A 22,965-nucleotide genomic window follows, 5' to 3' on the forward strand; every position below is an offset into this window, starting at 1 on the left:
AAGGAGATGAGAGAGAAAATGAGCCAAGGTGAAATTTAAAGATAATGATGACGATTTCCCACAACAGTTGAGCTACCAAACTTCAGATTTATGACCAATGATTATATGTAGAATTTTAAAAAATTCAAACTTAGATACTTCAAGATGAAGTTACAGAAAACCAAAGGGAAAATCTCAAAAGCAGCTAGAGAAAAAGACAGATTATCTTCAAAGGAGCAATAGGCTGACCCTTGACTCCTCATCAAATATAGTTCTGATTATGTTATTCTCAAATCTTTGAATCTCTTTCCATCCCTACAGGTAAAATACATGCTGTTCAGTGTGAAGCCTTTTGTAGTCTGGTCCCTGCAACATGTTTAGACATAGAGAACCTTTGTTCTTCTCATTTTAGTTTTGATTGTGTATCTTTACAGTTGGTTTTGTCCCTTTCTGGAATGCTCTGCATGCCCATACATCTAGCCAGCTCCTACTTAGCCCTCCCGTTTCAGCTCAGGGCTTCACCGTCAAACTCTCTAGCCCCCTTCTTACTGTAGGCACCACCTCTGTGCACTTTCAGTAGTGTTTTCATTTTGCTTCCCCCTGTGGCTCAGCTGGCAAAGAATCTGCCTGCAATGTGGGAGACCTGGGTTCAGTCCTTGGGTTGGGAAGATCCCCTGGAGAAGGGAAAGGCTACCCACTCCAGTATGGGGTCCCAAAGAGTTGGACACTGAGCAACTTATACTTTCACTTTCCCGCACATGAGTTTTCTGAGGACAGAACCAGGGTCATTTGTAGTGCCTGGCACCCCACAGGTACCCAGAAACTTCACTGAGTTGATGCTTCAGGAAACATTTCATACTCAATGGCATACCATACTTGCTTTGAGTATGGTATGGCCTTGAGCATTTCAGGGAGTCCCATGGCCACTTAGTTCAGTTCAGTTCAGTCGCTCAGTCGTGTCCGACTCTTTGCGACCCCATGAATCACAGCACGCCAGGCCTCCTTGTCCATCACCATCTCCCGGAGTTCACTTAGACTCATGTCCATCGAGTCTGTGATGCCATCTAGCCATCTCATCCTCAGTCATCCCCTTCTGCTCCTGCCCCCAATCCTTCCAAGCATCAGAGTCTTTTCCAATGAGTCATCTCTTTGCAGGAAGTGGCCAAGGTACTGAAGCTTCAGCTTCAGCATCATAACTTCCAAAGAAATCCCAGGGTTGATCTCCTTCAGAATGGACTGGTTGGATCTCCTGGACTCTCAAGAGTCTTCTCCAACACCACAGTTCAAAAGCATCAATTCTTCAGCACTCAACCTTCTTCACAGTCCAACTCTCACATCCATACATGACCACAGGAAAAACCATAGCCTTGACTAGACGGACCTTAGTTGGCAAAGTAATGTCTCGCTTTTGAATATACTATCTAGGTTGCTCATAACTTTACTTCCAAGGAGTAAGCGTCTTTTAATTTCATGGCGGCAGTCACCATCTGCAGTGATTTTGGAGCCCCCCAAAATAAAGTCTGACACTGTTTCTACTGTTTCCCCATCTATTTCCCATGAAGTGATGGGACCGGATGCCATGATCTTCGTTTTCTGAATGTTGAGCTTTAAGCCAACTTTTTCACTCTCCTCTTTCACTTGCATCAAGAGGCTTTTTTAGCTCCTCTTCACTTTCTGCCATAAGGGTGGTGTCATCTGCATATCTGAGGTGATTGATATTTCTCCCGGCAGTCTTGATTCCAGCTTGTGTTTCTTCTAGCCCAGTGTTTCTCATGATGTACTCTGCATAGAAGTTCAATAAGCAGGGTGACAATATACAGCCTTGATGGACTCCTTTTCCTATTTGGAACCAGTCTGTTGTTCCATGTCCAGTTCTAACTGTTGCTTCCTGACCTGCATACAGATTTCTCAAGAGGCAGGTCAGGTGGTCTGGTATTCCCATCTCTCTCAGAATTTTCCACAGTTGATTGTGATCCACACAGTCAAAGGCTTTGGCATAGTCAATAAAGCAGAAATAGATGTTTGTCTGGAACTCTCTTGCTTTTTCCATGATCCAGCGGATGTTGGCAGTTTGATCTCTGGTTCCTCTACCCTTTTCTAAAACCAGCTTGAACATCAGGGAGTTCACGGTTCACGTATTGCTGAAGCCTGGCTTGGAGAATTTTGAGCATTCCTTTACTAGCATGTGAGATGAGTGCAATGGTGTGGCAGTTTGAGCATTCTTTGGCATTGCCTTTCTTTGGGATTGGAATGAAAACTGACCTTTTCCAGTCCTGTGGCCACTGCTGAGTTTTCCAAATTTGCTGGCATATTGAATGCAGCACTTTCACAGTATCATCTTTCAGGATTTGAAACAGCTCAACTGGAATTCTATCACCTCTACTAACTTTGTTCATAGTGATGCTTTCTAAGGCCCACTTGACTTCACATTCCAAGATGTCTGGCTCTAGATTAGTGATCACATCATCATGATTATCTGGGTCATGAAGATCTTTTTTGTATAGTTCTTCTGTGTACTCTTACCACCTCTTCTTAATATCTTCTGCTTCTGTTAGGTCCATACCATTTCTGTCCTTTATCGAGCCCATCTTTGCATGAAATGTTCCCTTGGTATCTCTAATTTTCTTGAAGAGATCTCTAGACTTTCCCATTCTGTTGTTTTCCTCTATTTCTTTTCACTGATCGCTGAGGAAGGCTTTCTTATCTCTTCTTGCTATTCTTTGGAACTCTGCATTCAGATGCTTATATCTTTCCTTTTCTCCTTTGGTTTTCACCTCTCTTCTTTTCACAGCTATTTGTAAGGCCTCCCCAGACAGCCATTTTGCTTTTTTGCATTTCTTTTCCATGGGGATGGTCTTGATCTGACAGAATGTGGTCCACTGGAGAAGGGAATGGCAAGCCACTTCAGTATTCTTGCCTTGAGAACCCCATGAACAGTATGAAAAGGCAAAATGATAGCATACCAAAAGAGGAATTCCCCAGGTCATTAGGTGCCCAATATGCTACTGGCGATCAGTGGAGAAATAACTCCAGAAAGAATGAAGGGATGGAGCCAAAGCAAAAACAATACCCAGTTATGGATGTCACTGGTGACAGAAGCACGATCCGATGCTGTAAAGAGCAATATTGCATAGGAACCTGGAATGTCAGGTCCATGAATCAAGGCAAATTGGAAGTGGTCAAACTGGAGATGGCAAGAGTGAATGTCGACATTCTAGGAATCAGCGAACTAAAATGGACTGGAATGGGTGAATTTAACTCAGATGACCATTATATCTACTACTGCGGGTAGGAATCCCTCAGAAGAAATGGAGTAGCCATCATGGTCAACAAAAGAGTCCGAAATACAGTACTTGGATGCAATCTCAAAAACGACAGAATGATCTCTGTTCGTCTCCAAGGCAAACCATTCAATATCACAGTAATCCAAGTCTATGCCCCAACCAGTAACGCTGAAGAAACTGAAGTTGAACTGTCTTATGAAGACCTACAAGACCTTTTAGAACTAACACCCAAAAAAGATGTCCTTTTCATCATAGGGGACTGGAATGCAAAAGTAGGAAGTCAAGAAACACCTGGAGTAACAGGCAAATTTGGCCTTGGAATGCGGAATGAAGCAGGGCAAAGTCTAATAGAGTTTTGCCAAGAAAACGCACTGGTCATAGCAAACACCCTCTTCCAACAACACAAGAGAAGACTCTACACATGGACATCACCAGATGGTCAACACTGAAATCAGATTGATTATATTCTTTGCAGCCAAAGATGGAGAAGCTCTATACAGTCAAGAAAAACAAGACCAAGAGCTGACTGTGGCTCAGATCATGAACTGCTTATTGCCAAATTCAGACTCAAATTGAAGAAAGTAGGGAAAACCGCTAGACCATTCAGGTATGACCTCAATCAAATCCCTTATGATTATACAGTGGAAGTGAGAAATAGATCTAAGGGCCTAGATCTGATAGATAGAGTGCCTGATGAACTATGGACTGAGGTTCGTGACATTGTACAGGAGACAGGGATCAAGACCATCCCCATGGAAAAGAAATGGCCACTTAAGCAATGTGTTTTTTAAAAAACATGGAACGACAGGGTTTGATTTTTTAATTTAATTTATTTCATTTTGTTTTTGATTATGCTGAGTCTTTGTTGCTGCACGTGGGCTTTCTCTAGTTGTGGCCGCCGGTGGCTACTCTGTTGAGGCGCACAAGCTGCTCATTGCAGCGGCTTCTCTTTCTGCAGAACACAGACTCTAGGGCACTCGGGCTTCAGTAGTTGCAGTAGTGACGGCTCTTAGGCTCTAGAGTGTGAGCTCAGTAGTTCCGGTGCACAGGCTTAGGTGCTCTGAGGCATGTGGAATCTTCCCAGACCTGGGATTGAACCCATGTCTCCTGCACTGGCAGGCAGATTCTTATCCACTGTACCACCAGGGAAGTCCTTAAGCAATATCTTGACAGAGGTTTTCATGGCATTTCCCCTGATGCTCTGACTCTTGCTTATGTGGAGAATAGGCTGCCACAGCACCAGGATCTGCCTGTCGTCATCACCTGCTCTGCCCCTTCATTACTCCCATTCCCCTGATGAACCTGCAGTAACAACATCCGCTCTACCTATTGTGTGAAGTTATGTTGTGGCTCAAACGAGGTGATGTGATGTATGGGAATACACTGGGAACATTCTCTGGCACCAGGAGATTTCAATAGCTTTACTTCAGAGTGAGAGGCTTGCTCAGGCTGGCAAACTTACAGCACAGAAAGTAAGGATAACATGAATGTTACCTGGCCCTGTGAGGACCTGTGTTGTCATTCCTGCATTTCACTGGGGCCTATAAAATAAGTTCTCATTGGCTCATTTTGAGAGCTCTGAGGGGAATTATTTTCATGTACCAATTTATATGAATGTTTTCATTGAATTCTTGGTGGAAATTGTAAATTTCTATGACCATTCAGAGATGAAAAAGCTTATATTTGTCAGAGTTTGTCACTCTTTGCATTGGAAAGGTTGAAACACCCTTTTTGCGCAATTCCTTGCTTTTTTCTTCACATTGCTTTCACTTAGCATCACAGTCTGAGATGAAGTCGCTCAGTCGTGTCCGACTCTTTGCGACCCCGTGGACTGTAGCCTACCAGGCTCCTCCGTCCATGGGATTCTCCAGGCAAGAATACTGGAGTGGGTTGCCATTTCCTTCTCCAGGGGATCTTCCCGACCCAGGGATTGAACCCAGGTCTCCTGCATTGGAGGCAGACGCTTTAACCTCTGAGCCACCAGGGAAGCCCAGCATCACAGTCTAATCATCTGAAAAGCCGATGAGTTTGCAAGTGTTCAGAATCTTCAGCCTTGTTAATCCATTGCTTATGTATGAGAAGGCCAAATCAGAATCATTTTTAAGTAAGTGGCAATGCCAGCTCCAGCAGACCATGGTGTTTTACTTTTTGAATGTTTAAAATAGAAGTTTCAGATAATCAGTATAAAGAGATTAGGATTTCACTGGATTTTTCCTCTTACAGTATTTCTTGGAGAACATCGTGAGCAGTTGCTGTACTTGTAGTGTGTCTACTTTTTAGAAAGTTCTCTTTTTTAGATGAAGAATATTGGTGGTCACTAGTTCCTAGACATTTTTAACTAGAAGGGGCCACAGAATGCATGGGGCCAGCTCTACCTTCAATATGGCAAAACTGAAGACTGTGGGCCACACAGCCTTTTCCTTTGTTGAGGACTGCCAGCAACTCTGCCCTATTCTAGTAATTCATCAAGGAGCTTTATTGTTCTGTCAAAGCGTTCTTCCTGATATTCAATCAAAGGTCTTTTAAAGTAAGCCCCTTTTCTTGTACTAGGTCATTCATAGTGATGCACACACTTAGCAACATCCTTCTCAGAAATCTCTCTCAGATTTTGCCTCTGTTCACTCCCATTGCCACCATCTTAATTTAGATTCTGATTGTCTTGCCTAGCCTGTAAACCCAGCTTTCAGAGATCTCTTTAACTGTTGTTTCTCTGCTCCAGAAAACTACCGAATTCAGAGCTATAAAATGTATGTGTCCCTGGCCTTTATAATGCTTGGTAGGATAGTATCTAAACTTACCAGTTTCACTGTAAGGACCTGTGTATTTGGTTCAGTTCAGTTCAGTTCAGTTCAGTTGCTCAGTCGTGTCTGACTCTTTGCAACCCCATGGACTGCAGCACGCCAGGTTTCCCTGTCCATCACCAACTCCTGGAGCTTGCTCAAACTCATGTCCATGTGTGTTAGGAAGTATGTTCTGCTGAGAGTGGCATTAAACCCTAAAATATCACTTACTTAAATAAGAAGATTTATTTCTAGCTCACAGAAAAGAAGAACAGAGGTAGAGAGGTCAAGTCTTGTAGGATAGCTCCATAGTCTTCAACTGTGTTGTGCTTCTCTGCACAGTAGAATGCACCTTTGACCTGTAGCCTCTAGGACCAAGATGAGTGCACGAGGGCCAGCTCTCACATCCAGATTCCAGCCACCAAGAAGGAGGAAAGGAGAAAAGGCTGTGCCTCCATCCTTTAAATCACAACTTTAATCTTCATCTTCCTTTACCATGTCAGGCTCTTTCACAGCTCTGGGCCACTGTACCAGGGCTGGGCTTTACCTGGAATGCCCTTCAACTTTCTTTGTTCAAAAGATCTGTATATCCTTCAAGTCCCAACTCACTTCCTCAGTGAATTGTTCTTTCTTCCTTAACAGTGACAGTACATTACTCCAAACTTGAGCATGTGTCAGTGGTTGAGCTTCATGAACTTACCAGCTGAAGTGACTTGGGTTTGAATTTCTTCTCTGTGGCTTGTGCTGTAAAATATAAATATGGTTCAGTTCAGTTCAGTCACTCAGCCGTGTCTGACTCTTTGCAACCCCATGGACTGCAGCACCCCAGGCCTCCCTGTCCATTACCAACTCCCGGAGTTTACCAAACTCATGTCCATTGAGTTGGTGATGCCATCTAACCATCTCATCCTTTGTCATCCCCTTCTCCTCCCACCTTCAATCTTTCCAGGATCAGGGTCTTTTCAAATAAGTCAGTTCTTTCCATCATGTGGCCAAAGTATTGGCGTTTCAGCTTCAACATCAGTCCTTCCAATGAACATTCAGGACTGATCTCCTTTAGGATGGTCTGGTTGGACCTCCTTGCTGTCCAAGGGACTCTCAAGAGCCTTCTCCAATACCACAGTTCAAAAGCATCAATTATTCAGCAGTCAGCTTTCTTTATAGTCCAACTCTCAACATCCATACATGACTGCTGGAAAAACCATAGTCCTGACTAGATGGACCTTTGTTGGCAAAGTAATGTCTCTGCTTTTTAATATGCTGTCTAGGTTGGTCATAACTTTCCTTCCAAGGAGTGAGCGTCTTTTAATTTCATGGCTGTGTCACCATCTTCAGTGATTTTGGAGCCCCCCAAAATAAAGTCTGCCACTGTTTCCCCATCTATTGCCCTAAAGCAATGGGACCAGATGCCATGATCTAGTTTTCTGAATGTTGAGCTTTAAGCCAACTTTTTCACTCTCCTCTTTCACTTTCATCAAGAGGCTCTTTAGTTATTCACTTTCTGCCATAAAGGTGGTATCATCTGCATATCTGAGGTTATTGATGTTCTTGGCATATAAATAATACTTCGAGCCAGGGTCCAGATCTCTTTTCTTGAGTTCCAGAACTTCATGTTGAACTGCTTATTCAATATCATCACTTGTAGGTCTCACTGATGGCTTCTCAAATGGAATCTCCTCCAAAATACTGATTGAACTCCTGATTTTCACCTCCTCTAGTCTTCCCTGTGCCAGCAATTCCTCCATCAACCTAGCTGAAGATATCAGAAAGCTGAAGTAATCCTTCACATCTTACATGTAATAATCCTCACACTCTCATATTTAATTACCACCAAAGTCTATTAGTTCAGCCCCAAAATATGTCTTAAAATGATCATTTTAGTTCCATCTCCAGTGCCGGCCTTATAGCACTATCCTCTCGTGTCTGGACTTGGCAGTAGCTCTTCACTGGCCTCCCTACATCCACCCTCTTAGGTTGGCCCAATCTCAGGTCACGCAGTAACTTTCTTGAACAAAATCCTTAGCCAGCTTCCTAATGTATGCAGGTTTAAACTCAGGATCCTTGACTTCTGCAGGGCCCCATCTGACTTGACTCCTGTCTCGTTTCATTTCCATTTCTTGCCACGCCTTTTCTTGCTCACGTGCTCCAGCCTATTGGTCTTTCCATTCCTTGACCGTGCCTAGGACTTCACACCTCCACCCCTTCCCAAGTACCATTCCCCACCCAGGGTCTTTTGTCCCCTTCCTCACTCCTACACACACCTCCTCATGTCTCAACTCAAATGTCACTTGGACACAGGGCCTTTCTGTGACTTCTTAATCTAAATCCTATGTTCTCTGTTGTTCCTCCTTGTGAGTGTTCATTCTTAGCATTTATCACAGTTTATAACTTCATATTGATCGAGTGCGTATTTATTGAATATCACTCCAATGTTAAACTGTGTGTTCCCTAAGAGCTGGGATCATCTTTCTTTTATTCATACTGAATCCTCAATGCCCAATGCTAGTAAATACACATGGAATAAGTATAATAAACAAATGGTCTTGTGATTAAACAATGCAGTAGGTTCTCTCATTAAATTGACAGCTTTGCTATTTGATATGCCAAGATGTAGGTTTGTTGGAAACTTATTGAGGTGACTCACTTTTCTAACCTGGCAGTGTGTTTCTTCACATTTATTGAACATATTTTTGGTGCTCACCTGTAAGGCTGTAGGCTTCAGTTTAACTTGTAATATTGGAATGCATCTTTGTCTGCTCAAGCGTTATTTCTGCCAGGATATCCATATGCAGCATGCAGGGCTTCCCTGTCCTTCATTATCTCCTGGAGCTTGCTCACACTCATGTCTGCTTAGTCAGTGATGCCATCCAACCATCTTATCCTCTGTTGTCCCCTTTTCCTCCTGCCCTCAGTCTTTCCTAGCATCAAGGTCTTTTCCAGTGAATCAACTCTTTGCATCAGGTGGCCAAAGTATTGGAGCTTCAGCTTCAGTATCAGTCCTTCCAATGAATATTTAGGGTTGATATCCTTTAAGATTGACTGGTTTGATCTCTTTGCTGTCCAAGGGACTCTCAAGAGTCTTCTGCAACAATCCTTATGAACATAGACCCTGAAAAGGTCATCTCTGAAAATCATGATTGGCCACTTCCTCTTTTTTTTTTTTTTTTAATGCAACCTGGCATAACCATTAGAACAGAAGAGTTGCTTATGGTTGGAATGGAATCTGAAGCAATAGTCATTTTAAGACGGAGGTGACCATCACAGAAAGCTGCCTGCCCAGGATTTTGGGCTATCCTTGGAAACCCCCTCACTACCTTTTCTTGATTGCCAGGTCTTGATATCAGACATCTAGGTAGAGTATACTTGTTCGTGGTAATTCCAGCCTCCTAATCTTTCCTGAATTTACCTTGTTCTGCAGAACACATTGACAAGATATGTTACGGGATAGGTCAACAATTTGTATAGGTTTTTTTTTTTTCTCCCTAAGAGTGTCAATCTTCCCTGGTAGCTCAATCAGTAAAGAATCTGCCTGCAGTGCAGGAGACCTGGGTTCGATCCCTGGGTTGGGATCCCCTGGAGAAGGAAATGGTAACCCACTCCAGTATTCTTGCCTGGAAAATCCCATGGAGGGGAGGAGCCTCGTGGGCTATAGTCCCTGGGGTTGCAAACAGTTGAATAAGACTTAGCAACTAAACCACCATGAGTGGAAGCATATGATGCATTTGGAATCCTGAACTTGGTCTAAAATAAAAGATGAACTTAGATGATGACCCTCTTTTACTGATAAACATGAAGATTGACAATGGGAAAGTTTTCATTTGTTTTTCTTTTCAGAAAACAGTAAGAATTCTGCTTTCAATGGGCACTAGGTAGGTAGATTTTAGCATAGATGGAAAAGCATACAGTTGATGGTTCTTAAGCCCCAGTAGGTCAGATCATGTCAGTGTTTCCAGAGTACGCCCAGAGTAAAATTGGCTTTCAGCTGAGCCTTTGCTAAGAGGCCAGTCCTGAAAAGGATTTATTTATTTATTTTGGCCATGATAATGTCTAAATGATGATAAGTACAAGTCTCTCTTAGCTAGCTGGAGTGGGTCCCACATGAATTGGTTGTGACTCCTAACATCTAGAAACTCCAGGATAGTTGGATAAGAATATTTTGTGGGGGAAATCTAATGTAACACATGAAAATATAAAATATTAAATGTTCAGAAGTGTGTAATTTGCTGCTTTTTTTTCATGAGTGGTTTTAATACTTCTGGTCCAGAGCCTAACTCCCTCTTTACTGGAGAGATGTGGTTTCAGTTTTTTTGGGTGAATGTGCATTTTATAAGTTTTTAAGAAAGGAAATTAAACATTAAAAGACTTTAAGTACTTTACTCTTTATATAATGTCACTAAGAAAAGCCAGGAAAATCAGGGTTGGGTTTTTTATTTGTTTATTTAATAAATATAATCTATTTTCCACCATTTTGTTTGTTATGGCTGGCACCAAAGTACTTTTAAAAGTTAACATTTATTTTGATTTTGTTTTATTTCAGGAGATGTACATATAAGTTAACATGTCTCTCTTCTTCCTTGTGGGTGGGGACAGTGTATAGCATTTAGTTTTTTTGGCATTTTGACACAGGCGATTTAGTGTAATTCAACATATCTCCACTTATGTGAAGCCTAATATATGAATAATGTTAAACAGATAAAATGTGGCCTGCTGAGTGTGAGCATTAATACAAGTTGGTGATGTAACTGACCTTAGCCAAGTCACCTAACCACTGTGGGCCCAGGTTTCCTTTTCTGTAAAATGAGTAGTTTGGGGTAAATGGTATCCAGGAATCCTTGCAGCTCTGAGTTTAGAAACACCATGAGTCTGTGTGCCTCATACTCTGCATCTACCTGATGTCTCCTCTTCTGCTGTTCTCTTGTCTTAAATTAGGCAAAGAGGACGCTGGTGCACCAGTGATAAAAGATGAGAACGCCTTCACATCACAGGACTCCAGAGTGTTACCAGAGAAGTCGCTGCAGAGATCAGCAAAGGTCTTTGCCTGTTTCTTTCACTTGTCTCGCTTGTAGCTTCTTCCTCTTGCAGGCCTTGCATACAATTCAGTTAGGACTGTAGTTGCTCAGTTCATCAGAAAAGTCAATGGAAGCAGGGAATCATAAAAAGTGAATCTTTTAAATAAATATATATATAAACTTTAAACATGTACCTATATATTCACTTGCCTGTCTTTGCCTGAAGGGCCAAGGCCCTTTCTTGGTGTATGGAGGTATTTATTGAGGTTCTGTGTTATCTTTCTGCATAAACTGCACTATAATTTCTGGTTTGTTTTGTTTAAAGCAGAGTGAGAATTTAGGCACTGGTGAAGCAATATGAGTGTAGATGCCTAGATTTTTACAGTTTTTGGCTCCAATGGCTTTTATTGTTGTCATGCTGCTGCTGCTGCTGCTAAGTCGCTTCAGTCGTGTCCGACTCTGTGCGACCCCAGAGACGGCAGCCCACCAGGCTCCCCTGTCCCTGGGATTCTCCAGGCAAGAACACTGGAGTGGGCTGCCATTTCCTTCTCCAATGCATGAAAGTGAAAAGTGAAAGTGAAGTCGCTGACCATATCTAATTCAAAAGTAAGTTTTTAATAAAGTATTTTTTAGTTCCTCCAAAGCATTTAATTTAGTTATCATAGTAACAAACCAATTTGTTTGTTTGTATTTTTTTTCCATAATTCAACTTTATTTTTTAATGATATATGCAGGTGACATACTCAGATATGGGATCAGATGCAGCTGATCCTCGCTATGGGGATAGCTCCCGGTGGAAGAAGTGGTACCAAGGGTGAAGTGTGTGAGAGCACGTGGTCTCCCCTCTTTTGGCACGTGTACCCTGGGAGTGCAGTGTTGACACTCAGTCTAGCAAGTTGGTTAGGAGAGTGTCTCCTGCATACCGACATGGGGAATTTCTAAATTATATTACATATATATTATTGCCCACCCCCCACCCAGCCACGTACCCATTCAGTTACCTAGATCTTTATTTTAAGAAGCATTTTGAATACTAACCATATACTAGGCAACATGATAGGTGTGAAAGATTATAACGAATGGAAAGACCATGGGCTGGATCTGGCTCACAAATTTGTGCCTTAAAAAAAAAAAAAAACTTCAGTTTTTTAATTTTTTGGCCACACCATGCAGCTTGTAGGATCTTAGTTCCCCAACCCTGGACTGAACCTGCGTCCTTGGCAATGTAGTGGTAGTGGAATCCTAACCACTGGACCACCAGGGAATTCTCACAAATTTTTGTTTGACCTATGCAATATTTAAAAATTTTGACTTAGTAGCTTTCATTTAAAAAAAAAATGGCGTGGTTTGAGTTAAAAAAGAAAATCAGGCTTCTGGCTTCTCTCGACAAAACAAAACATCTGGGAACACTGGGCCGCATTCTTAAATGACTTTGACTTTGGTCAGAACTGAGTAGAGGCAACCTCTATAGATGGAATTTGTGTTCTGCAATTTGCTGCTGCCCCCCAATGGTGCTCCCTCTGTTTTTTTTTTTTTTGGGTATAGTTTCTTAGTTTGATCTAAAATTACCAGGCAAACAGTACTCATATGCAAAACTGACACTGTGGTAAAGTCATTTAGTCACAGAGCATCACTGAGAAGTATTTCAGTAGGACTTAGAAAAACTCTTGGACCCAGCGAGGTGACCAGGTAACGTTCTGCCTTCTCCCAATTGTTGTCTAGTACTGTAGATAAACAACATTAACCATATATGTATCCTTGGTATTTTCAGGTGGTTTACATCTTGGAGAAAAAGCACTCACGTGCAGCGACTGGCTTCCTCAAACTCTTGGCTGATAAGAACAGTGAACTGTTTAGGAAATACGCCTTGTTTTCTCCCTCGGACCACCGGGTGCCTAGAATATACGTTCCTCTCAAGGACTGTCCGCAGGACTTTGTGACCCGGCCCAAAGACTATGCCAACACACTGTTCATCTGCCGCATTATGGACTGGAAGGAAGACAGCAACTTTGCCCTAGGGTAGGTGACCTTTGGTGAGAAAAACTACCGAAATCAGATACAATTTGGTTTAGGTAACATTTAGATAAACATTTTTGTGTGTATTTTAATTATTATTTCTTCATTAAAACATGGGTCCTAGGCATATTTTGCTCCTAGTTCCTCAGAAATGGCCCTTAGCTACCACCTCAGCTGGTCACCTGTAGGTTCCTTGAATTGGCATTCACCCTTTTTGTTTGTTTCTGTTTTTTGGCATAAAACGTAAGTACATTCTAAGCCTCGGCTTACTTCCTGTTATGCTATGAATCCTGTTTGTACTTGGGAATTTGCAAAGAATTCATTGCATCCAACAGTCACATCCCTCCTTCCAGACACTAGTGTTAAAATATGTGAAAGTGGAGGCATATTCATGGGACCTCAGTTTCCCAGGCTTAAAAACTAAGAATGTAAAGATATGTTTGAATGATGTGCTTTTTTGGTATTGATCCTTCAGAGGTTTCCTGGAGGAAGAAATGGCAACGCACTCCAGTATTCTTGCCTGGAGAATCCCATGGATCCAGGAGCCTGGTGGGCTACAGTCCATGGGGTCACAAAAAGTCAGACACGACTGAGCAACTAACACTTCAGAGGTTTCACTTAATAGCATTCAATGTTAAATCTCCCTGCCAAAAGCAGGGGAAGGGTGCCATGTTTTTAGGGAATCTTTCAGAAACCAATCTCACTTAAGTATAGATTCTATAGCCACAGAGCATCATCACTAGCCACTTCATTATCATCTGAAGAAGCTGCTGGACCCAGCTGTTTGAGCAAATGCTGCGCCTGTTCCCTTCTTACAATTGATGTTCATTTTGAAAGAGAAGCAGTATTAAGTTTTAGCTATATCTGTAGCCCTTTATTATGGTGGCATCTGGTTTATGCTTCACAGGAAATGCAAATGAAGGCATAAAAGCTGGAAGAGTTTGCTCTGATGCTACTCTCAGCCTGATTTGGTGCCTTGCTGTTGGCCAGCTAACTTGTACAGGACGGACCCTCCTGGGAACGTTCCTTGGTTATGAGTGTCAACACAATGGATGGCCACCAAGTGCAGCCTTGATGAAGTTTATTCTCTGCTTAGCCTTTTATGGTTAGTGAAGAAAAGCAGGTCATATCTGTGTGTCCTAATAATGCAATTTAAAATATACTATTCTGGGACATCCCTGGTGGTCTGGTGGCTAAGACCCTACACTTCCAATGCAGGGAGCCCGGGTTTGCTCCCTGATTAGGGAGCTAGATCCCACATGCTACAACTAAAAGTTGGCATGCCACAGCTAAAATTTCCACATACAGCAACTAAGACCTCCTGGTGCAGCCAAATAAATAAATGAATATATTTTTAAAAATATATACTATCCTGGGCCACTTTCTCAGTGATTTGAACATCACCGCTATTGATATGTTCTCAGAGACACTCAGGAGCACTTGCACTTTCTTTTCTATTCTCAAGTGATGTGATTGCAGTGTCATAATTTTGAAGCCTAACTCATTATCCAAAAGTGACGTCAACCCTTTGAGCCCTAAATAGCCCTTCTCAGCAGCTTGCCAGTTTCTCACCATCCACTCAAAAGGGTCGATAATGGCTGTGCCACCTGGCCCTGGTGGTTGTGCCCGCCACTGTCTGCTTGGCAGTGAAAAGGGAACATTTCACATCAAGGCAGGAAATCCAGCCTTGTCTTTATCTGCCTTTCTGTCATATCCCATTGTGTATACTTGATTGGGCTACTTCCTTAGTTTTTGAGCTGTAAGGGTGTAGTCAGGGTATAGTCAGGAAATCTTCACAGACTGAGTTTCTTATTGTTCAAATGGCCCTTCAGGTGCTATTACTTCATCAAATGATGAAGCCTTACTTCATCAAAAACTCTTTTCTTGTGGGTAAAGTACAACAGTAATCAAAAAAGGAGTTGAGTCTTTGAAGCAGCAAGGACATTTGCTGAATCCAGAAAACTAGTATTTTAAAATAATAACCATATGTTATATATAAAAAATTAAAGATTCTCCTATTTAGATGGAAAGGTGTGCTTTTTCTCTACCTTCTTACTATAAAGACATTAAAAATTGTCTTTTATGGAAGTAAGCCTGTTAAAAAGTCTTTGTGGAAAAGAGAAAATTTGTCTTTGGAAGTAAAGTGCGGCAAGTTTCCACGATGCAGTTCCCCGCTGACGTCTGTCTCACGGCGGGTGCGGGCCACAGCTGTTGCCCGTTGGTGGTCGCCTTGCCATTTTGTTCTGGCTATCAGTTACTGATCTTCAGGAGCTGAGGTCACCGTTTCCCAGCCAGGCGTGCTGTGCTATGACTGCCTGGGTTTCCTTTCTCATCCTTGCTAGGTTTTGACCAGGAGTGTGGAGGTAGTGCTTGCTACAGGTATGAATGTGTGTGGTTTGCTTCCATAGAAATCGTGCCTCAAAACCAAGTTTAACCAAAATGCCTTCCTTTTGAATTTGTCCTCTGCCCCAACACTCTATCCTTGAGAATTATTGAACCTCTGCCTATACAGTTGCCATGGATCATCCAAGTCCAAAGCCATTTACTTCATCTATAGTTAAATTCAGTTCACAAGACAGGTGTTAATCGTATGTGTAAGTCGCTGCTATCTTATGTGAGAAATACAAAGGTAAATAAGCCCTGGTTTCTTTAGAGAAATTATAGCCTAATGCAGAAGGACTTTACATAAATGTCGTAGGGTTAATTGTTTTCTAGGAAATAGACTGCTGCTTGTACTAATTGAAGTGAAAGTGGCGGTTGGTGTAAGGAATTGGTGGTTTGCCTAAAGCCCAGGGCAGTGAGTATAGCACGTCTCATGGGGAATTCAGAACTAACAAGGTAGCAAAGGAAACAAAGCTTCTGTCTCAACCACCCTGACCAGTCCAGCCACCACACAGCATCTTTTCTTTACCCCGTTCTGCACATGAGCTGTATTTTTCTGCTCTTTTCCACACAGTAGCCATTTCCCTTCTCAATAACACACATGGCCCCCAAATGGTACTGCCAGTCCCCTGCAGGTCACACACTGAAGTCTAGAGCACAGAATTTCTAGAGTAGAAAATCTTTATTGGTCTATTGAGACAGTTATTTGCTCAACAGAGCTAGGGGGGTCCAAGGTCCCACGATCCACTGCCTGATTATCAGGGACCATGGGACTCAACTCTCTCGCGTGGAATGTGAACATAGCAGATGGATTGAATGGCCTGTCTTTTTAGCCCTATGTATAATACAAGGCAGAATGCTATATGTTCTTCTAGGAATAAAATACTTTTCTGAAAGTGTAGAGAAGGTGGATGAAGGGGGAAGTCTAGAGTTGTTTCTTGGAGAGTGGAAGCCTCTTTCCTAAAGAATCATTCTGACTGGGAGTCCAGAGTAGGTGGGAAGGGCCATGGCTGGAAGCAAGCCAGATGTCACACTGAGATAAAGTGAAGGAGCTGTACAGAGGGAGTCAGAAGGAATGAAAAGAGTCAGGGGAGAGGAAGAAGCAAATTTTCTCAGACATGGTGACCAGCTGGAAATGGGGCATGAAGGAGAAGGACAGAATCTTGAATGAACTCTCAGGCTTCTGATTGGGTGACTGGATAGATAATGACAATGGCATTTAATCATGATTCACCAAGAGCATCTTTATCTCTTGCTGTTCCCTTCGCTTGTGCCTCATTGCTTGCCATTTCATTGCTAACTCTGTTCATAGCTCCAAACTTCTGCACACAGCACTTCCTTTCTCAGCAGTGGCTTTCTCCTCTCTGTAGTGTTTAGTGAAATACTCAACTTTTAAACTTAAGTTAGTTATCTGCTCAGAGAGTGTTCCCTGACTGAGTCTTCTGTCATGGTACTCCCATCATTTCTAATAATATCACCACTCTTACAGCTCTTGTCTGTATTACAGTTGCTTGTGTAAGTTACTTACTTAGCCATGAGCTTCTTTAGGACAAGGATACTCAGTGAATGTTTACTGGCTGGTCAGATAGGTAGATGAAAATGATTTGGTGACCCCAGGGTCTTTAGCCATGTTGACTAGTAAGATATTGTACCATAAATCAAACTAGAAAACATGAGTGGTTTAGAACAGAAGGTGATGAGAACCAAGGTTCTTTGGCTTCAAAATCAACACTTGATAACAACATCCAGTCAGTATATAAACTCAGGGGGAGAACCCCATGTTTGGAATTTTTAACAAAAAGGTTAAGTAGAATGTGCAATTAGTAGAATATATAATTTCAGTAGCTTTGGAAGGGGCCTTCAGGAGGCTGTCAGTCTTGGTGCCTCCGTCAGTGTAAGCATTGCTTCCCTGGCACTCCCAGTAGCACCAAAGTGCCAGTTAAGACGAAAGAAAGAAAGAAAGAGAGTGAAGTTGCTCAGTCGTATCTGACTCTTTGCGACCTCATGGACTGCAGCCTGCCAGACTCCTCCGTCCATGGGATTTTCCAGGCAAGAATCCTGGAGTGGGTTGCCATTTCCTTCTCCAGGGGATCTTCCTGACCCAGGATTGAACCCGGGTCTCCCACACTGCAGGCAGACTCTTTACCATCCGCACCACCAGGGTAGCCCATTCAAGGGGAGCCCAAAGAGTATTACAGTACTAGAGACTTCTGGTTGTTAAAAAGTTATTTTTTATTTTGTTCTTGGAATAGTCATGAGAGATTTCAGTTGAGCCCTATTCACCTGTGTGTATGTATATATATCATATACCACACTTTCATGAGTCTTATTCCTGTAATGCTATCAAAAGCCTAAAGGTAATCTGTTCTTGAGGAACTCTCACTGGCTTTTAGGCATCACTGCTTTTTGCTATGTATCACAACATACTTAGTACTTTTTATATTTAGTACTAGAACTCTTGTCCAAGATACTTAAAAAGCCACATTTGCTTCCTTGCTGGAATGATTTGTAATTATATAATCAGACTTACAGTTTTAAGAGCTTCCCAACTCTCATGAAGGGATAACTAGAAAGTTTGGGATGGACATGTACACACTGCTATACTGAAAATGGATAACCAATGAGGACCTACTGTATAGCACGTGGAACTCTGCTCAGTGTTGTGTCAGCCTGGATGGGAGGGGAGTTTGGGGGAGGGTGGATACTTGTATATATGTGTGTATGGCTGAGTCCCTTCACTGTCAACCAAAACCATCATAACGTTGTTTGTTAATTGGCTATACCCCAATACAAAATAAAAAGTTTAATTAAAAAAAAAAGAGCTTCCCAACTCTCTTAAATCATTTTTTCCTTTAGAAACTCTTACAGTTGAATTCATGCCTGTGTTTTGTCAGATCTTTGTGAAATCTGTTCTCCTAAAGTCTAGAGTTTACAGTCCAAGCCTTTCCTCCCAGGATGTCATGAGCATGGAGATACCAAGATCACTTTCTCCTAGATTGGTCATAGTTTCTTCTTCTGGAATATTTAAAGATAAATCTTAAAGAAAATGGAAAAGTTTTATAGCAACTACTGTGAAAAACATAATAGTGTTTCTTGGCAACATTGAAGACTGACTAAAGATCTATGGCATGAATTGACACAAAGCAAACTGACATATTTTATTTCACTAATACCATAAACTAGCAAAGTTTGGCAGCTTTGAGGGCTGAGAAAGAGGAAGATGAATAGGTCAGTGCGCGTGCCGCATGGGTGAAAAGCTTGGTGTTGAAGATGGGATTGTCCAGGCTTAACGTCATGGCACCACACATTTTAAGGGAGGGAATGGACAACAACTTGCATGCGAGAGGACTGGGTGAGGTGGAAGGAGGGGAAGGGGAGTTCTGATTGATGGCGCATGTGGTGGGGGGGGAAGTGGTTGATGGGGAAGGGAACCGTTCTGGTATCTTCTTCAACTCTTGCCTTTGTACCCTTAACATTTCAGTAATCAGACCATCAGATACATTTGTTGACTGACAGAAGCAAATACTTTTACTCTTCTATTCAGGTTTGATAGATGCAACATTTCTTATGCCGTAGATATGAATTTAAGAGGTGGACATTACATTAACGTGTATTTAGGAAGATGAAACAATAACTAAGTTGGTAGAAAAAAACAAACAGGATACATTGGTTTGTTTCATGGAAGCATAGCCTATAAGATTAGTAAACTGAAAAATATCTCCATCCAGTCCTTCCCCCTGTGCAGAGTATTTCACCTTTTCAAGAGGATGTTCGTTGTCTGAAGACTCTCCTGAGGAAGAGGCTGTGTTACGTAATCCTGAAAACTTGTATTACCAGACTCAGACTTTGTAAGACCTTTTCAGGAGGAGTGACTCTATCTTGGCTGGTGGAAATGAAACAAATTAGGCTGAGGAGGGGGCTCTTTCTGTGTGACTGTTGGGCTCTACCTCGTGGCTTCTGAGGACTCACTTTGGAAAAAGCTATGTGTGCAACACTGAGAGAGCATCTTGGTCCAAACAGAGCAAAAGTGAAAGGTGTGGAAGAGAGTAGTCCTGATGCAGGCTTTGCTTCCGAGTCGTTCCCTCCTTGCACCACATGCGATCATTAACACTTCTTCCATGGTTGTCAGCTTCATCCACAATCTTCTTGAAAATATTAAAGTATTAGAGAACCTTAGCTACTATCAGCCTTCTTCTTTACCCCTTAAATGCTTTCAGCCTCCTCTTTGCTCCCTTCACATTGACGTTAAACTCTTTACTGTCAATCTTCTGGGCCTTCCCTAAAATCAAACATTGTTGAGCCTTGCTTCTCTTCTGCATTTTATCATCACTGATCTGCCCAAGCTTTTTCTAAAATCCCCAGTTCCTTACTTACTGATTTTTGCTGCATCATAATACTGAGGCAGAAAAGGGGAAATGATGTGTTCTTTTCTCTTGATTTTAGAAAATAATACCTAAAATGATACAGCTCAAGTCTTTGCCACACTCTGTTTTCACTGTGTCTCGTTACTGAAGTTCCGAGCCCTAAATGCGGCAGTGTTTATTGTTTTCCACTTGCAGGTTCTCAGGGATCGGATACCGTTGTATCTGGTTGCATAGAGTTTCCAGCATGGGCCAGTATACATGAAGGCGTGAGGGCGATAATGATAGTGACGATCACTGTAAGAGGGTAGGGCTGCCTTTCTGTGTGTAGCTGAGTTTTAAGGCTAAAACTTGATGAGCAGTTGTGATGGAAAAGGAGGATGAATGGCTTGCAACACCAGTGTTGACTGTTGCTTTTCCAGTTTTCTTTAAGGCCCAGGGGCCAATTTGTAGGACTTTCTTGTCTTAATTTCTCCTGCCTGTAGCTGGTCTTTTCCCTCGGTAAGGTTTTAATGGCACATTACCCAGAACAGTGAACCCTAAAAATGCTGATTTGTATAGAATGTTTACATGTACACATAGCTCCCAACTGTAAGGAGCTAGAAATATTTCAGCTCTGTCCTGATTAATTTTATAGTAGGACCCAGTTGTCATGTCATGGATTGTGAATGGGAAGAGTATGTGTGGAAGAACTCTGGTGAATGAGAAAAATTGAGGTAGTTATCATTTAAATTATTCTAACTAGGAAAGCTTTCTCATATCTATTTGTTATTGCAGTAGCAAAATTTTTAGAAAATTTTAATTTTTTCCAGTATATATATGCTATAAACTTAATATTATTTAAAATATATACTATAGAAAGTGAGATATTTCCAGAATTTCATCCCCTGAAATAATCACTATTAAGGGTTTGGTATATATTTGTCTAAAATATTATTTTTAAAATATTTATTAACATCAATTGCAAAATATGTTTCACAGTTAAAAGAATACATGTAACATTTATGTGATTTTTGAGTTCTGGTATTTAAACCAACCCTTGAACTCACCACCCAGATTAAGGAATCTGTCACAATAGTGTTAAAACTCCCTGTGTGTTCCTCTCTATCCTAACCCCTAATGTTATCCCAAGAGGTAACCATTGTCTCAGACATATGCTTTTCCTTATAATTTGCTCATATTTATGTCCCTGAAAGTGTTAGTTTTGCTTGTTTCTGAACCTTATAAAAAATACAAATACAAGGCTACACATATTCTTCTTTGACTTGTCTTTTTTTCTTTTAACATTATGTTTCCAAGATGCATTCATATATTTCATTCATTTTAATTCATAAAATTTCTATTTGCAGAAATATAATTTATTTATCTAGCAGTAAAGAGTAGGACTTGACTTAGCAACTGAACAGATGACAACAAATTACTAATGAGATTGAGCATCTTTTCATATATTTATAGTCATTATGTTTCCTCTCTTAGAGACTATCTCTGTGTCTTTACTCATATTTTTTCCACAGTTAATTTTTTGTTTAGATAATTTAGATTTACAGAAATTGCAAAAATGGTAGAATGTTCTTATATTCTTTACCTAGCTTTTCCTATGTGAACATCTTATCATAGAATATTTGTCAAAACTAAGAAATTAACCCTGGTACAATACTATTACATAAAGTGTAGAATTTATTCAGATCTTATCAGTTTTTCTACTAACCCCCTTTTTCTGTTCGAGATTCTGGTCCAGGATTCTACTTTGCAGTTGTCATGTCATTGCAGTTTTTCCAATTTGTGACCATTTCTCAGCCTTGTCTTCTGTTTTGACAATTTTGAAGAGTCCTGGTCAGGAGTTTTGTAGAGTGTTTCTCAGTTTGTGTTTGTCTAATGTTTTCTCATGGTTGGATTGAGCTTAAGCATCATTGAGAAGGATACCAGAAAATGAAGTGCAGCATATCAGTGGGTACATGATATCAGTATGTATACTGGTGATGTTAACCTTGATCACTTGACTAAGGAGCTATCTGCCAGAATCCCTAACTTTATTATTTTCCCTTATAAATATACTATTTAATATACTTGGGGTGATATTTTTGAGACTTTATAATTCTCTTTTCTTAAAATTTTACCCACTCATGTTAGCATCTTTTTAAATTTGGCCTGTTTGTCATTTGATTTTCTGGAGTTAAAAAAATACCTAGAAAGTAACCTTTTAGCAGCTAATAATATGGAAAATACCTTTTCCTTGGTTTGTGAATTGTCTGTTCATGTTGTTAATGTTGACTTCTGAAAAGCAGGCACTTAAATTGCATTTTTTAGCTTTTTGGTGCTCATGTATAAAGTTATAATTAATTTTTTAAGTTATAATTAATTTTTGTGTGTTAATCCTTTATCCAGCCTCATTGCTAAATCCCCTTATTAATTTTAATACTTTGGATATAGTTTCCTTTGGATTTTTTCTGTAGGTAATCGTATCATTGGTAAACAGATATTTTTCTTTCATTCAAATCCCTAAAATATTTCTTTTTCAAGTCTTCTTGAACTGGCAACTCATAATTAAAGAGGTGATATTTTTCACATCAGTAGGTAATGTCAGGTCAATTTTGAGTGAAAGAAATAGTAGCAGGCATTTTTTTTCTTGTTCTTAATTCTTTGATATGTTAATACTAGTAACTTTGCTAATGTGGCTGCTGGTTATTAAAGGACTCAGGTGTTTACTTAGGTCCACGTCATTGGGTTTTATTTGTTTGTATTTTACCATCTTCAGTTTTCTTTTCCTTTGGAGTTTCATGCAGGAATAGAGTACATTTTTCCCAGGCTCAAGAGCATTACTTTGTTTATTCATTCAACCATCTTTTACTGGGCTGTTAAGATGAACAAAGTCTCAGTGTAAGATACAGAAACAAAGAAATGTGTATTCCCTCTAGGATGATTCTCCTCATCTATTAATAAATAAGAGATGTACCTAAAACATTGTTAGACAGCTGGAAAGAGGCATGTTCCAGGAAGGAAATAGAACCAAAGGAGAGTAATAGTTCTGAGGAGCGAGAGCTGCTCTGGAGGAGGAATGGCTCCATGGCCTTGCTGCTGTTTTCTGAGGTGAATGAGCTTGTTTTGTTCTGTGGGCCTAGTTCAACATGGAAGTCATAAAGGAAGTGCCTTTAAG

General features: G+C 41.0%; 1 protein-coding gene across 1 annotated transcript in view; it reads left to right on the forward strand.

Annotated features, from left to right (window-relative positions):
* DIS3L2 (DIS3 like 3'-5' exoribonuclease 2) overlaps positions 1-22,965 on the forward strand; it is a 362,585-nt gene that overhangs the window by 137,578 nt on the left and 202,042 nt on the right. Inside the window, exons 7-8 of the mRNA XM_068968636.1 lie at positions 10,973-11,073; positions 12,824-13,071. Of these exons, the coding sequence (XP_068824737.1) occupies positions 10,973-11,073; positions 12,824-13,071 (349 nt within the window). The remainder of the gene's footprint in view (positions 1-10,972; positions 11,074-12,823; positions 13,072-22,965) is intronic.

Source organism: Capricornis sumatraensis, chromosome 3 (genome assembly GCF_032405125.1).
Source record: "Capricornis sumatraensis isolate serow.1 chromosome 3, serow.2, whole genome shotgun sequence".
In the NCBI taxonomy this organism is placed as follows: Eukaryota; Metazoa; Chordata; class Mammalia; order Artiodactyla; family Bovidae; genus Capricornis; species Capricornis sumatraensis.